Source organism: Gymnoscopelus microlampas, assembly GCF_963454915.1.
Source record: "Gymnoscopelus microlampas genome assembly, chromosome: 17".
Taxonomy (NCBI): domain Eukaryota; kingdom Metazoa; phylum Chordata; class Actinopteri; order Myctophiformes; family Myctophidae; genus Gymnoscopelus; species Gymnoscopelus microlampas.
This window is the reverse complement of record NC_139954.1, coordinates 44,231,163-44,244,901: the sequence shown is the minus strand read 5'-3', so window position 1 is coordinate 44,244,901 and position 13,739 is coordinate 44,231,163. Positions and strand designations below refer to the sequence as shown.

General features: G+C 38.8%; 1 protein-coding gene across 1 annotated transcript; it reads left to right on the top strand.

Moving 5' to 3' along the window:
- The first annotated feature begins 1,859 nt into the window (after positions 1-1,859).
- Positions 1,860-11,657, top strand: LOC311064674 (uncharacterized protein). The gene is made up of 7 exons (XM_084084587.1): positions 1,860-1,970; positions 5,643-5,723; positions 7,523-7,636; positions 8,034-8,132; positions 9,316-9,363; positions 9,493-9,591; positions 9,884-11,657. The coding sequence occupies exons 3-6, from the start codon at positions 7,544-7,546 to the stop codon at positions 9,574-9,576; spliced, it is 324 nt and encodes a 107-aa protein (XP_083940713.1). The 5' UTR covers positions 1,860-1,970; positions 5,643-5,723; positions 7,523-7,543; the 3' UTR covers positions 9,577-9,591; positions 9,884-11,657.
- Positions 11,658-13,739: the final 2,082 nt, after the last annotated feature.

The following is a 13,739-nucleotide window of genomic DNA, read 5'->3' as shown; positions in this document are numbered from 1 at the left end:
CCCACCCAAACATGCCTCTTGCCCACTCAATAAAATGTTAAGAAACTACAACAAACTAGCATAGAGAATAGCATTTCTAAGGTCTGATTGGGTGGGCATCCTACAGCCCGCCTCCAAACTCTCCTCACTGCAAACCTCCTTTTAATCTGCACATGTTCAGACACAACACAGAGGATCACGCGGTGATGCGAGGTTACTTCCTATCTGTCACACACACACACACACGCACACGCACACACACACACACACACACACACACACACACACACACACACACACACACACACACACACACACACACACACACGTTTGTATTACTATACTTGTGAGGACATCAACGCTTTAGGACAGCCATTTTATGAATGCCATTTAAAAAAATATATATATTTTGCTATTTTTAACCGTAAGCCTAAAGCCGGAAAACAGCATTTGTTTCGGTGCATGACACTGGCGCGCAACTAAGTATAAATCATGTTTAACTCTAATTTCAATCCCTAAACCTAACCTCTAAATGTCTAATCCTACCTGATTGTTTTTCTTATCGTTAACGTATCTCTAAAAATCTTTTTTTTTTTTAACTATAAAACAACCATTTGCATTGTGAGGACCAGGAAAACGGTCCTCACAATGTATATTTCTTCAAATTCAACTATACTTGGTCCTCGGAAGTATAGTAATATAAACACACACACACCAGGCTTTCTCTTTCCTGGAAAGACTGGTGATGACTGGTGAAAAAAAGAAAAGATTCTATTTGCAAAAAAGCAAATAAGGCACACGCATGCAAACGCAGAAGGATGCACACACACACACACACACACACACACACACACACACACACACACACACACACACACACACACACACACACACACACACACACACACACACATGTGTCTTTTTCCACTGAAGAAAAATGAAAAAGTACTTACTTAAGTAAAAGTATCAATACTGCAATATAGAAACACTCTGTTACAAGTAAAAGTCCAGAATTCAAAATTTACTTGAGTAAAAGTTAAAAAGTATTGGCATCAGAATGTACTTAAAGTACCAAAAGTAAAAGTACTAAGATGTTTGAAAATAGCTCAAATACTGTACTTAATTAAAATGTTTTTTTTTTTACTTTACTGGAGTATTTCCAATTTTCAGTCGGCCTACTTTTACTTTTACTATACATCTCAAAGGCAAATATTGTACTTTTGCTCCACTATAATTATTTGAAAACTTTAGTTTAGTAGATTTTGATTATTATTACAAAACCACTTCAGACCTATGTACTTTGGCAATTTGAAAATAGACGATCTACAAGCTTGTAGATCTGCTATTTTCAAAGGATTTTTATACATTTGTAAACTTGTTAAATGGGACTATCTGCATAATGAGTAGGCTACTTTTACTTTTGTACTTTAAGTATATTTTGATGTTACTTTTGTTACGAATGAGCATGGAGACTCAGCGGGATTTGGTGGAACAGGATCTTTTTTCAAAGGATTCAAGAACAAATTGTCGTGTAACAATATCAAACTGCTTATTCAGGCCTCTATAGTCCCTAAACTGATGCTGCTTGTTTGATTTAATTCAGACTTCAGCTCAGGAAGCTAATCTACCAATGAACTTGAAGTAACTTCAGCTACTGAAGCGCATACTTTTGTATTTTTACTCAAGTACATTTTAATTCCGGACTTGTACTTGTTTACTTGTTCTATTTCTGCAATGAGGGGTTTTTTCCACCAACTGCTGTTTTCATTTCTGCAATGAGTGTGTTTCTCCGCCCACTGCAGGTTTCAGAAACGCCTGCGTGACAGCGCTCAACCCACACAACTATAAAGGAGGATTCAGGAAATACAGTAGTTCAGACCAGTTTCTGAACTTTTGTCTGTGCATATGACTCTTTCTTTCACAGATTATATGCTATCTAATAGTGATGGATAAAAAGACACATTCTATGGACAACGGCTGATAAAGCATAGGTAAATATGTATGTTTCTACATTTTAAAAACTCAAACAAGAAAATTATTTATTAAATTAACATAGCTATGAGATGTTTTATACTTGTTTTAAAATATTTACTTTTAATTCAAAACGTGCGCAAAGTACTTTTGGTACTTAAAGTACCAAAAGTAAAAGTACTACAATGTTTTAAAATAGCCTCAGAGGACACAGAGGAAATAGAAATAGACACAGAGGTTAATGCATGTTTTATAATATAATAATTAATATCTGCAAAGTAACTAGTAACAAATAATAGTTTTCAAATAATTGTAGTGGAGTAAAAATACAATATTTGCCTCTCCTATGTAATGGAGTAGAAGTTAAAGTATAGACAATTGGAAATACTCCAGTAAAGTAAAAGTACCTCAAAATTGTACTTAAGTACAGTACTTGAGTAAATGTACTTAGCTACTTTACACCACTACTGTACTACCAGTGTGCACCGGGATGATGGGGGGAGAGGCTATAAATTCACTTACCATTGTTATTTGGACCGGCCGTAACTACATATTCCTCGTTCAGTGTTCTTTCCATTTTTAGTGTTTATTTATCCTACTATAATTCTAGTAACCTCTGTGTGTCTGTCTGTCTGTAGTGGTGTCACTACCCGGTTCTCCTCAGTGGCTGGAGCAATTGCTCTGATTTTGCACACAGCCATTGACCATTACCATCTGAACTTAACTGTGAAGCCCGTTTTTCAATTTCATCAAATCTCAGCTTCTTATTAGCGTTTATGTGTCAAACAATGTCGCCTCCCGGGTTGCCAGATCATGTGCGCATATCCCCCCACGGATGCGTCAACCGGGTATGGTCTAGTATCCATAACACAACAGAGGCAAATTCTACTACGCAGTGGTTTGTTCTAGGTTTTTTCGGAGGGTATACGATAACACGACATGTGCGTGGTCGTTTACGCTAATGCGTCTTCAATGGATACGCTTAAAAAAAATCTGCACGGTATACAGTGTATACAGCGTAACATGGTAGAAAACACCACTAGTCACCAGCTAGAGTGTTGCCTGTTTTTGCGAGAGAAACAAGCCCAAATCAGTGCACCAGTGCACTTATAATAATCATTATAAATTATATTTATTTATCTAAATTATATTAAATAAGTATTTTTAAATTTTAATTTAATCATTTATTATTCCAAATGACTCCTGAATAACTTGGGGGGGACCAATCTGAAGCTAGGGGAAGACAAATCTCCCTCGTTCCCCCGGGATTTCCGCGTACCGTAAATCCTCTAATAGTGACCTCTGTTCAATTAAAAACTTGGTCTTTATCAATGGCTTGTTGAAACAAGCGATTAAAAGCCTCTCTTAATACAAGCCTCTTTTTGTAGGCTACAATACAATACAATAATAATATAATACCAGCCTATTTTTGAAAAATATAAATATAGGCCTCTCTCTTATATACAGTATGCCTCCTTTCAATAAAAACCTGGTACCCGCTACAGGTGGGGGTCACTATTAGAGGATTTACGGTATGTACGTATAGGCAAATCCATAAAAAAAAAAAAGCCATAGCATGATGGCGCATATAATCGCATCGAACTGTGAAATTATGGTACGTTCACTTATTTTGTTTTTATAATGCAGAATGCAACGTGATGTAGGCTAGCTAATCTGATAGCTAATCCATAATATTGTTTTCCTCTGATATGTTCCCTTCAACGTTTTACTTGAATATAGGACGTTGTATGTCGCTGGTCGCTCTGGATTAAGCTAAGATGCTAAATGCCTAAATTGTTGTATAGGACGTTGTATTACCAGCAACACGGCTGCTAACAGGTCTTGCTAATCAAGTAAACTAGTACATATGTGACCGTTTACAGTGGTTTGAGACACAAGTAGCACATGGTCGTTTGTATGAAAGTATTTCGTACATTTCGTAAGCCTTGTTAGCTCGTCGTTACAAGCGTCATGGCTGAATTCAACCTGGTGTTTGCACTTTCTCCATTTACAACCCGTACATCTACATAAACTTTCAGATTTCAAATATAAAGTGCTTAGCCCACGGCCACGGATGTTACAATTCACTTCGGGTGGATATAAGTACTCGTATCTTCCGTATTGTTCAATAAAAAGCATTTTAATCCGATCGGCGGCCATTTTCTCATAGAATTATAATGTATCAGAGTGCAATACACCTCCCAACCGATACGGTCGCGTAGTTGAAAGAAAATGGAGAACATTCGGAGACAATGGCCACCAATCGGATTAAAATGCTTTTTATTGAGCGATACGGGTACTTATGCGGGCCCGTACATAATTGTAACATCTATGGCCATGGGGTAAGCACTTTATATTTGAAATCTGAACATTTTGTAGACAGGTTGTAAATGGAGAAAGTGCAAACACCGTTGAAGTTAAGCCATGACACTCGTGACGACGAGCTATCAAGCTATCAAGGCTATCAAGCTATCAAGGCTAGGCTAAGGCTACTACTGTAGTCTCGCAACACATTCCCACATGGCCGATCGTGTTGAAGTTGGTTTCAGATTGGATATTCACCCAGCTGGACTCCAGTAAAGTAAAAAAATCCTCAAAATTGTACTTAAGCACATTACTTGAGTAAATGTACTTACAGTAGTTGCTTTACACCTCTACAGTGTTACCCTGATGGAAAAAAACTGCAAAAAATGCTTATGATGGTTGCTGGTTTTAGCTGGTATTAGTGCTCTTAGCTGCTCTTAAGGTCCTTACATACCGGCGAATATAGCGAATATACGCAAAATTCGGACTCGTTCCGAATAATTAAAAGACGCTTTTTCGCTCCATGTACGGAGCCATTGACTTTATAAGGTTTTAAAAAAAAACGCATTATTCGCACGAAAAAATCGCCCCGGTGTGTAAGGACCTTTAGGCTTGTTTAGATGGCATGCAGGCTGGACAAGCTGGTCAGGCTGGTCAGGCTGGTCAGGCTGATCAGGCTGGTTTGTCAGTGTAGTTGGTTAGCTGGTCACTGAGCTGGATTCTGCTGGTCTTAGCTGGTCAAGTTGGTTAGATCAGTGGTTCTCAACATGTGGGTCGGGACCCCCAGGGGTTTGGACCCCGCATGATTTGGGGTGGTCCACAGATGACAGTGAAGTGACAATTTAAGGACCTTTAAGACCTTTTTAATATCTAAAAAAAAAAGACAAAAGTGATCAACACACTATACTATAAAAATGGTCAAACATTGGCCAAATTGTCAAATAATATAAGAAAATAGCAGATATACAAGCTCACAACGCCTTGTGAGACGTTGTGAGCTTGAAGATCTGCTATTTTCACAATTGAGTCAAACTAAACGTAATGGATCAACTCTACATTCCAAGTGCTTATCAGGATGAGGGGTCCCCAGTTCAAATATGATTTTTTGGGGGGTCGTGAAGGCAGTTTTTTAGGTATTAAAAAATGTCCTTTCAAAATTGTCACTTCACTGTCATCTGTGGACCACCCCAAATCATCTGGGGGTCCCCCTGGGGGTCCCGACCCACATGTTGAGAACCACTGATCTAACCAACTTGACCAGCTGGTAAGCTTCGTAATTAAACCAGTGGTTCCCAAAATGTTTAAACATTTTTAATGTTTGGTGTATGAAGGATGACACAGATTATTATTTTTTACCTGTATTCATTTGATTTTTTATTCTTGTGCAGGTTTTTCACCAGCTACTAAATCTTGAGAGGTCTACATTCTTAAATGATGGAACCTTCAACACAATCCATTTGTCATTCCAGGTGAGAAAAAAGCAAACTGCAATCAACTACGTTGCTACGGTATATTGTTCTATAGTAAAATGTTTTTTGTCTCCGCCAGGCCGAAAGGCATGGCGAGAGAGTATGTATGTTTTACCCCCTGTCCGTCCGTCCGTCCGTCCGTCCGTGTGTGTGTGTGTGTGTGTGTGTGTGTGTGTGTGTGTGTGTGTGTGTGTGTGTGTGTGTGTGTGTGTGTGTGTGTGTGTGTGTGTGTGTGTGTGTGTGTGTGTCCCCGTGTGTGTGTGTGTGTGTGTGTGTGTGTGTGTGTGTGTGTCATTCTGTCATTTTGTGTACAGCTAATCTCTGGCACCGTTGGCTTGATCGCAGCCAAACTGTGCACACACACTCCCTGGATGCCAGAGCAGAACCTCTGCTCCAAATTTTTCACATAGGCCTTTTATAGCGCCACCAGGAGGCCGATTTGTGCAAAACACATTTTTGGACAGTAGGCCTACTCCTACAGATTTTGGATCGGTACACAGTATCTCTATAGTCATTAAAAGAAACGTCTCATTTCAGATTTTTCGTATTCTATCCTGATTGGCAAAAATTGGCTTTCAAAGTTTGCAGGAGTGTTCCGTTTCGAACAAAATGCCTCAAATCATGAACACAGCGTACAATTTCCGTGAAATTTTGCACACACATTCCCATTGGGCCGAGGAAGAAATGCCATTTGAAAATTTTCAAATCAGCCTCATGGTGGCGCTGTAACAGGCCGATTCGTGTTTTTACCTATAACTGCACCGATCAGTGTAAAACTTTGTATGCACACTCTCTAGAGGCCAAGGAAAAACCTTTGCCCTGCATTTTTCACATTTGTCTTTTATAGCGCCACCAGGATGCAGACTTACAGCATCAGCATATGTAAAACACATTTTTTATATTAAGCCTTCAGATTCTGTCCAAAATTACACGCACATCGGTACACATGATCTCTATAGTCATGTGATCAAGACGGATCTGATTGATTTTTCATATTCCATCCTGATTGGCTAACATTGACATGTAATGTTTGCAGGAGTGGCCTGTTTTCAACAAAATACCGCAAATCATGAACGCAGCGTCCGATTGTGGTGAAACTTTGAATGCACATTTGCACTACGTTGAGGAACAAATGCCACCCTTTTCACATTGGCCTGTTATAGCGCCACCAGCAGGTCAAATTTAGCAAAACACATTTTTAGAACAAAATACCTCAAATCATGCATGCAGTGTCCGATTGCGGTGCACGGCCTAGGAATAAATGGCACCCTTTTCACATTGGCCTATTATAGCGCCACCAGGAGGCCATAATAACCTACCTGACCTGGCGGAGACTTGTGCTCCGAGGAGCACTTTTTCTATTTATTTATTTATTTGATCTTTATTTATCTTGAACAATTTAAAAGTACAGAAAACTCCATACATCATCATCACAATTTCAAAACATTTGTTCAAGAAGGGACAGAAAGAAGCAAATGCTTATCTAGTCCGGCCCCCTTCTTACCATGACAAATAACCTATTGTAAAACAATATGATTTAATACAAATTGATATACCATAAAATGAGTACACAATTTACATATAATACATAAAAATCGATCCTACTAAAAGCAATAAAAGATCATATAAAGTAAAGAAAATAGTCAATTAAAAAAACAATTCATATAAAGCAAATAATCATTGTAACTTATTAAATCAAGGGTCCGCTCTACCTCCTGAGCCACTGCCGCCCCTATAGTAATTGATGTAGTAAAGGTGATTGATTGTTGATGATGTGTTCATCTACTTATCTGTTGTAGCGCTCTGATGAGGAGGAAGCCATGGACATCGATCCACCGGAAGAAGGAGAGTTTCCAGAGATACAAACTCTTCCTGGTATCTCGCCTACAATTGTGACAGCCCCACCACTCGGGGTAAGTAGAGAATGGTGTACTGCTGGAGCTGTCAATGCCTTTGAGAGGCAATGTAAAATACATTATTTTCAGTGGTTGGCGGTTGAGGCTGAAGAGATTTGTTTTGGTGTTCTAATAAAGTTTCCCATAGGTTTCATGTGTCATTTTAAACGTGACATATATTTCATCTCAATGCAATCACTCCATCTGTGTATCAAAAGTGCTAGCATCAGAAGTTTAGCTGATGTACTGTATACCACACGTCACGCATAATCCCATAGCCATGGATCAATGTAATAAACAGAAAACTGAACGATTTAAAAAACGAAATATGGTAGCATAATGATATTACGTTTGTTAAATTAGGCCTATATATATATATATATATATATAAAAAAAAAAATGTATTCTGCCGCAGGGTTTTCTCCAGTGGCTAAATCCTGCAGTTTTTACAACCACCTTCTCTCCGGACGGAAACATCATTGAAATCCTTGGCCGTTTCCCAAGGCCATACCAGGTGAGCAAACTACGTAAACTACACTAGTATATTGCTCTCTAGTCAGTGGTGGTTCAATATTGTTATTACTATCACAAACAAAGCAGGTGTGCAAGCCTTTTTTCAGTCTGTATCATGTCAGTATCATGTCAATATCATGGTCAGTATCATGGTCAGTATCATGTCAATATCATGGTCAGTATCATGCCAGTATGTCAGTATCATGGCCAGTATCATGGCCAGTATTATGGTCAGTATCATGTCAGTATCATGGCCAGTATTATGGTCAGTATCATGGTCAGTATCATGTCAGTATTGTGTCAGTATCATGGTCGGTATCATGGCCAGTATCATGGTCAGTATCACGGTTAGTATCATGGTCAGTATCATGTCAGTATTATGTCAGTATCATGTCAGTATCATGGTCAGTATCATGTCAGTATCATGGTCAGTATATCATGGTCAGTATCATGGTCAGTATCATGGTCAGTATCATGTCAGTATTATGTCAGTATTATGTCAGTATTATGTCAGTATCATGGTTAGTATCATGGTTAGTATCATGTCAGTATTGTGTCAGTATCATGGTCGGTATCATGGCCAGTATCATGGCCAGTATCATGTCAGTATCATGGTCAGTATCATGTCAGTATTATGTCAGTATTATGTCAGTATCATGGTTAGTATCATGGTCAGTATCATGTCAGTATTGTGTCAGTATCATGGTCGGTATCATGGTCAGTATCATGGTCAGTATCATGTCAGTATCATGGTCAGACTGTATCATGGTCAGTATCATGGTCGGTATCATGGTCAGTATCATGGTCAGTATCATGTCAGTATCATGGTCAGACTGTATCATGGTCAGTATCATGGTCAGTATCATGTCAGTATTGTGTCAGTATCATGGTCAGTATTGTGTCAGTATCATGGTCAGTATTGTGTCAGTATCATGGTCAGTATTGTGTCAGTATCATGGTCAGTATTGTGTCAGTATCATGGTCAGTATTGTGTCAGTATCATGGTCAGTGTCATGGCCAATATCATGGCCAGTATCATATCAGTATGGTGAGTATCATGTCACTATCATGGTCAGTAGTATCATAGGTCACTATGCCCAGTAACGCCCTTGGCTCTAGTAGCAGTTGATGTAGTCTTAATAAAGGTGAGTGATTTGCTCTGTGTTCATCTGTATCTGTTCTAGCTCTATGATGGCGAGGTTCGTATTCAGGTCAATCACCAACGCATGCAAGTGAGTGTTACCTCAGACACATACCGTTCTGTTTTTTTGTCATCTCCACCAGACTTGGTCATGGAGATTAGGTTTTTGACAGTTTGTGTGTGATGAACTCATGATTTTCAACTTGTTATTCTACCGCAGGTTTCAGTCCAGTGTCTGTGTCCCGGGGTTTTGACCTACTCCACTTCTCAGGAGAGTGGCATCACTGAAATCCTTTATCATTGAGGGCCAGTTATATAGGTAAGCAAGATTTTTTTTTTTAAACATCCAATAGTCAATCATATTTCCTCATGCTCCGTTATATTTTGTCACTTAAATTAATTTCGTCTTATATTTTGTCACTAAATGGCGTACCTCAGAGGTCATACACAACTCCAGCAGACTCATATATGTTACATTAGGATACAAATACACTTAATAGAAGGCCACTGAGGGCATAAACAAATAATTGTTTGGGAATTAAGAGATATAAATACAGTATGTGTATAAAAGAGCATAGATATTTAAATGGCCTCTGTGTTTCTCTCTTCAGATCCCTGTCACCAAGACCATTAAAGATACAGATTTCCACCAGACAGAATCTACTAGATGATCATCCTGTGACGAAGCCCCTGTCCTTAGCTTTATTTGTGTGGCATACAGTGGTGGAAAGTAACTAAGTTAATTTGCTCAAGTATTCTACTTAACCACATGGACCCTGGCATCCCTATTCTAGTGTGAACATTTCATCATTTGAAAAGAAATGTCAGGGTTGGGGTCCATTATTTTGGATGGTTTAAGTGGTTTAAGTGGTTCTTCTGCTTGTGTATTTCCATTTTTTTTATACTTAATCTTCATCTACTACATTGCAGATTTCCTGAGAAGACTTGATTGTTGTAATAAATAAAACTTTATTTATTACAACAAACTTTATTTATAGATAAATAAAGTTTGATTCTAAATTACTCAACTTTTTTTCACAATTTTTCAAGATTTATGAAAATGTTTTGAAAAAGCTAATCTACAAGCTCAAAACGTGTCGAGATGACACGTTGTGATCTTGTAGATCGATATTTGTTTTTACATTTTGATAACAATAACTACAAGCTCAAAATGTGATGCAATGTGAGCTTTTAAGATATACTGTAGCAGGTGAACCTAACATCTATCTAAATAACATACTGAGCATTGCTGGTCAAGCAAAGAGTTAGAGTATACTGTATGTCATTGCTGTCGGGCAGAAGCCTCTTATCTCCATATTATAATCCCCCCCCCCCCGTAAATTAATGTATAGTGTCACTTAAAATAGCATTTTTTTGTATTTTAGAATCATTTGACTTTAAATCCTTAAAAGTAACAGTTTTGGACATAATATGGGGTTTCCACCTGACAGCAACGATGTGTCATTAAATAACGTGAAAAAGTAACCAACATGCATAGTATTATCATGCACTATATTATCAAAAACATATATATCCATCTATCATCCATCTGTCCATCCATTCCCTTCTCCCTGCAGCACAGTATTGTATGTCTTTGGCTTTCTCCCACGCCAGGCCTGCCAACTGAAATGGGTTTCCCAGTGCCAGTCTTCATGCCCGCCGTGCACCAGGGCTGCTAATGGACTCACAATTGCCCAAAGGGAGGTAGAGAGAAGCCAGGGTTACAGGGGGAAATGGCTCTTCGCTAGTCAATTTGGGTTCTTTGAAAGCCCGAGTCCAGAATGTATTAGGCCATATAAATCTAATTTAAATGCAATCTCTTCACATGAATCACGGGGGATCTAGACCTCATATTACAGACCCGTTGAAGAAGAAACAATTTCTTGTCTATTTTTTATCGTTTACAAACATAACAACCACAAGCTTTTACATCATAAAATAAATACCTACTGTATAGTGGTGTAAAGTAACTAAGCACATTTACTGTACTTAAGTACAATTTTGACTTTTACTTTACTGGAGTATTTCCAATTGTCTATACTTTTACTTTACTTCTACATCTCAGAGGCAAATACTGTACGTTTTACTCCACTACAATTATTTGAAAACTTGAGTTACAAGTTACTTTGCAGATATAAATTATTACATTATAAAACATACATTAACCACTTTAGCCCTATCTTATACATAGGCTATTTGAAAATAGCAGATCTACAAGCTCACAACGCGTCGCATCGTATAGCTTGTATATCTGCTATTTTCAAACATTGTAGTAGCCTACTTTTACTTTTGTACTTTTACTCCAGTAAATTTTGAATTCCGGACTTTAACTTAAGTAAAACATTTGAGTACTTTTCCCACCACTATATGTTACATGGCACCTTAATTACATGAAGTATTAAAATTCAAAAATAGCAAAAGTAGCAGATCGACAAGCTCAAAACGTGTCACTTCGTGCCACGTTTCAAGCTTGTAGATCTGCTACTTTTGATACTTTTGTGTGACGCTGTAGTATGATCATGATCACATTAATTTACGGAAAAACATAGAAAGTTATGGAGTTATGGAATATGGAGATAAGAGGTTTATGCCTGACAGCGATAATAATCAAACTACCTTGTAACAAGCAACACGCATAGCAGCATTGGTGTCAATATGTGACATTGTCTATTCACAGTGTTGGCCATACAGTATATCGTGAATAACAAAGACTATTTTGTCTGTAAATGCTCACAAGGCTTGACCTCAGGCCTTGAGAGCTGCAGCGTCTGTGGATATCTTTAAGAACCACCTAAAAAGTGCAATAAAAATAAAATGTGCTTGCCATGTGCTCTCCTTACCGAGATACTGTACAGTCCCCAAGGATAAAGAATATAACTATTAGGATATCACTGTTGAAGTATAACTGTCATCTACTTAGAACATCATGTTTTCCATGTGTTTCTATTCATATCCCATCTTGCTTACTTCTGAATCAGGCATATGACTCACTTAAGCTATCTTTGGTCACTATATCATTATAACTGTGAGAATGTTTGGCCTATATATTCTCTGTAAGTGCTTAATATTCATACAGTACAGCACTTAATTTTTTAAAGTTTGTTTGTTTGTTTGTTACTTATGACTTTCATTTCACTACATTCAAAGACAAATATTGGGGGCTAGATGCCATTCTTGCATGATAAACGAGTCAGTAAATATCATCTGGTTATTAGCTAAGTTTAAATACACTGAGCCTCGTATCCCTGTCTTTGTTTGGTTTTCAGTGTTGAGTCCCAGCCCTTTATTTGTGTTGTTCCATATGGCGTTGGGCCTTTTTGGCTCACTTTGATGTGCAATGTCTTTTTCACTCACTAGATGGAGGTATGCTACAAGAAAACATTTAAATCCGGTTCTCACTGCTAGAAGAAGCAGCATACTAATACTACATGGGAAGCATTTGAGGTATCAGTTAAAATGGTAATACTCGACTAAAAATGCACTGCTATCCACTGTTAAATTAACAAAGTAGTGACCTTTGCTTGAGTTCATCAGGTGGTTTGCCAATAACTGCATGTCATGGAAGTGGTGCCGTGCAACCATAAAACTAAATGAACACACACATCATCAGACTTATGCATAAACACACATGCTTGCACACACACACGCACGCGCGCGCTCACGCAGAAACACGCTCAAGCACATTCACATGTCTGTGTCAACAAACCTTACCCACAACACAATTGCACACATACGCACACACACATAGGCTATACTGTACCTCTGTACGCACGCACACACACGCACACACACACAGGTTCCAGGCAGTAGCTGTTAGAGTAGACAGTTGAGTACGCACACAGTAGCATCCTACCTCAAACTACAATACTTCATCTCTTCCCTAGAAAACACCTGTCACCCTGCAACTGCCCCTCTCTCTCTCTCTCTCTCTCTCTCTCTCTCTCTCTCTCTCTCTCTCTCTCTCTCTCTCTCTCTCTCTCTCTCTCTCTCTCTCTCTCTCTCTCTCTCTCTCTCTCTCTCTCTCTCTCTCTCTCTCTCTCTCTCTCTCTCTCTCTCTCTCTCTCTCTCTCTCTCTCTCTCTCTCTCTCTCTCTCTCTCTCTCTCTCTCTCTCACACATATAAAAATAGATGCTCACTCACACATGGGAATAATGATCATACACGCTTACTCTCTCTCTCTCTCTTTCTCCCAGGCATGAATGCACTCAAGCATGCACACAAACATATACACACGTGCAATATCACTCGCACGCACACGCACACACACACACACACACACACACACACACACACACACACACACACACACACACACACACACGCACACACAGTACACCAGGTGAGCAGTCACACTTCACTTCGCGGCAGGAGTTTTGGGAATAGGAGGAGGAGTATTTTAAGGAGAACCCTGGCAGATGTGGCCTCCCTCACTAAAGAGCCATCTGCCTCCCTCACCTCACCTCCACT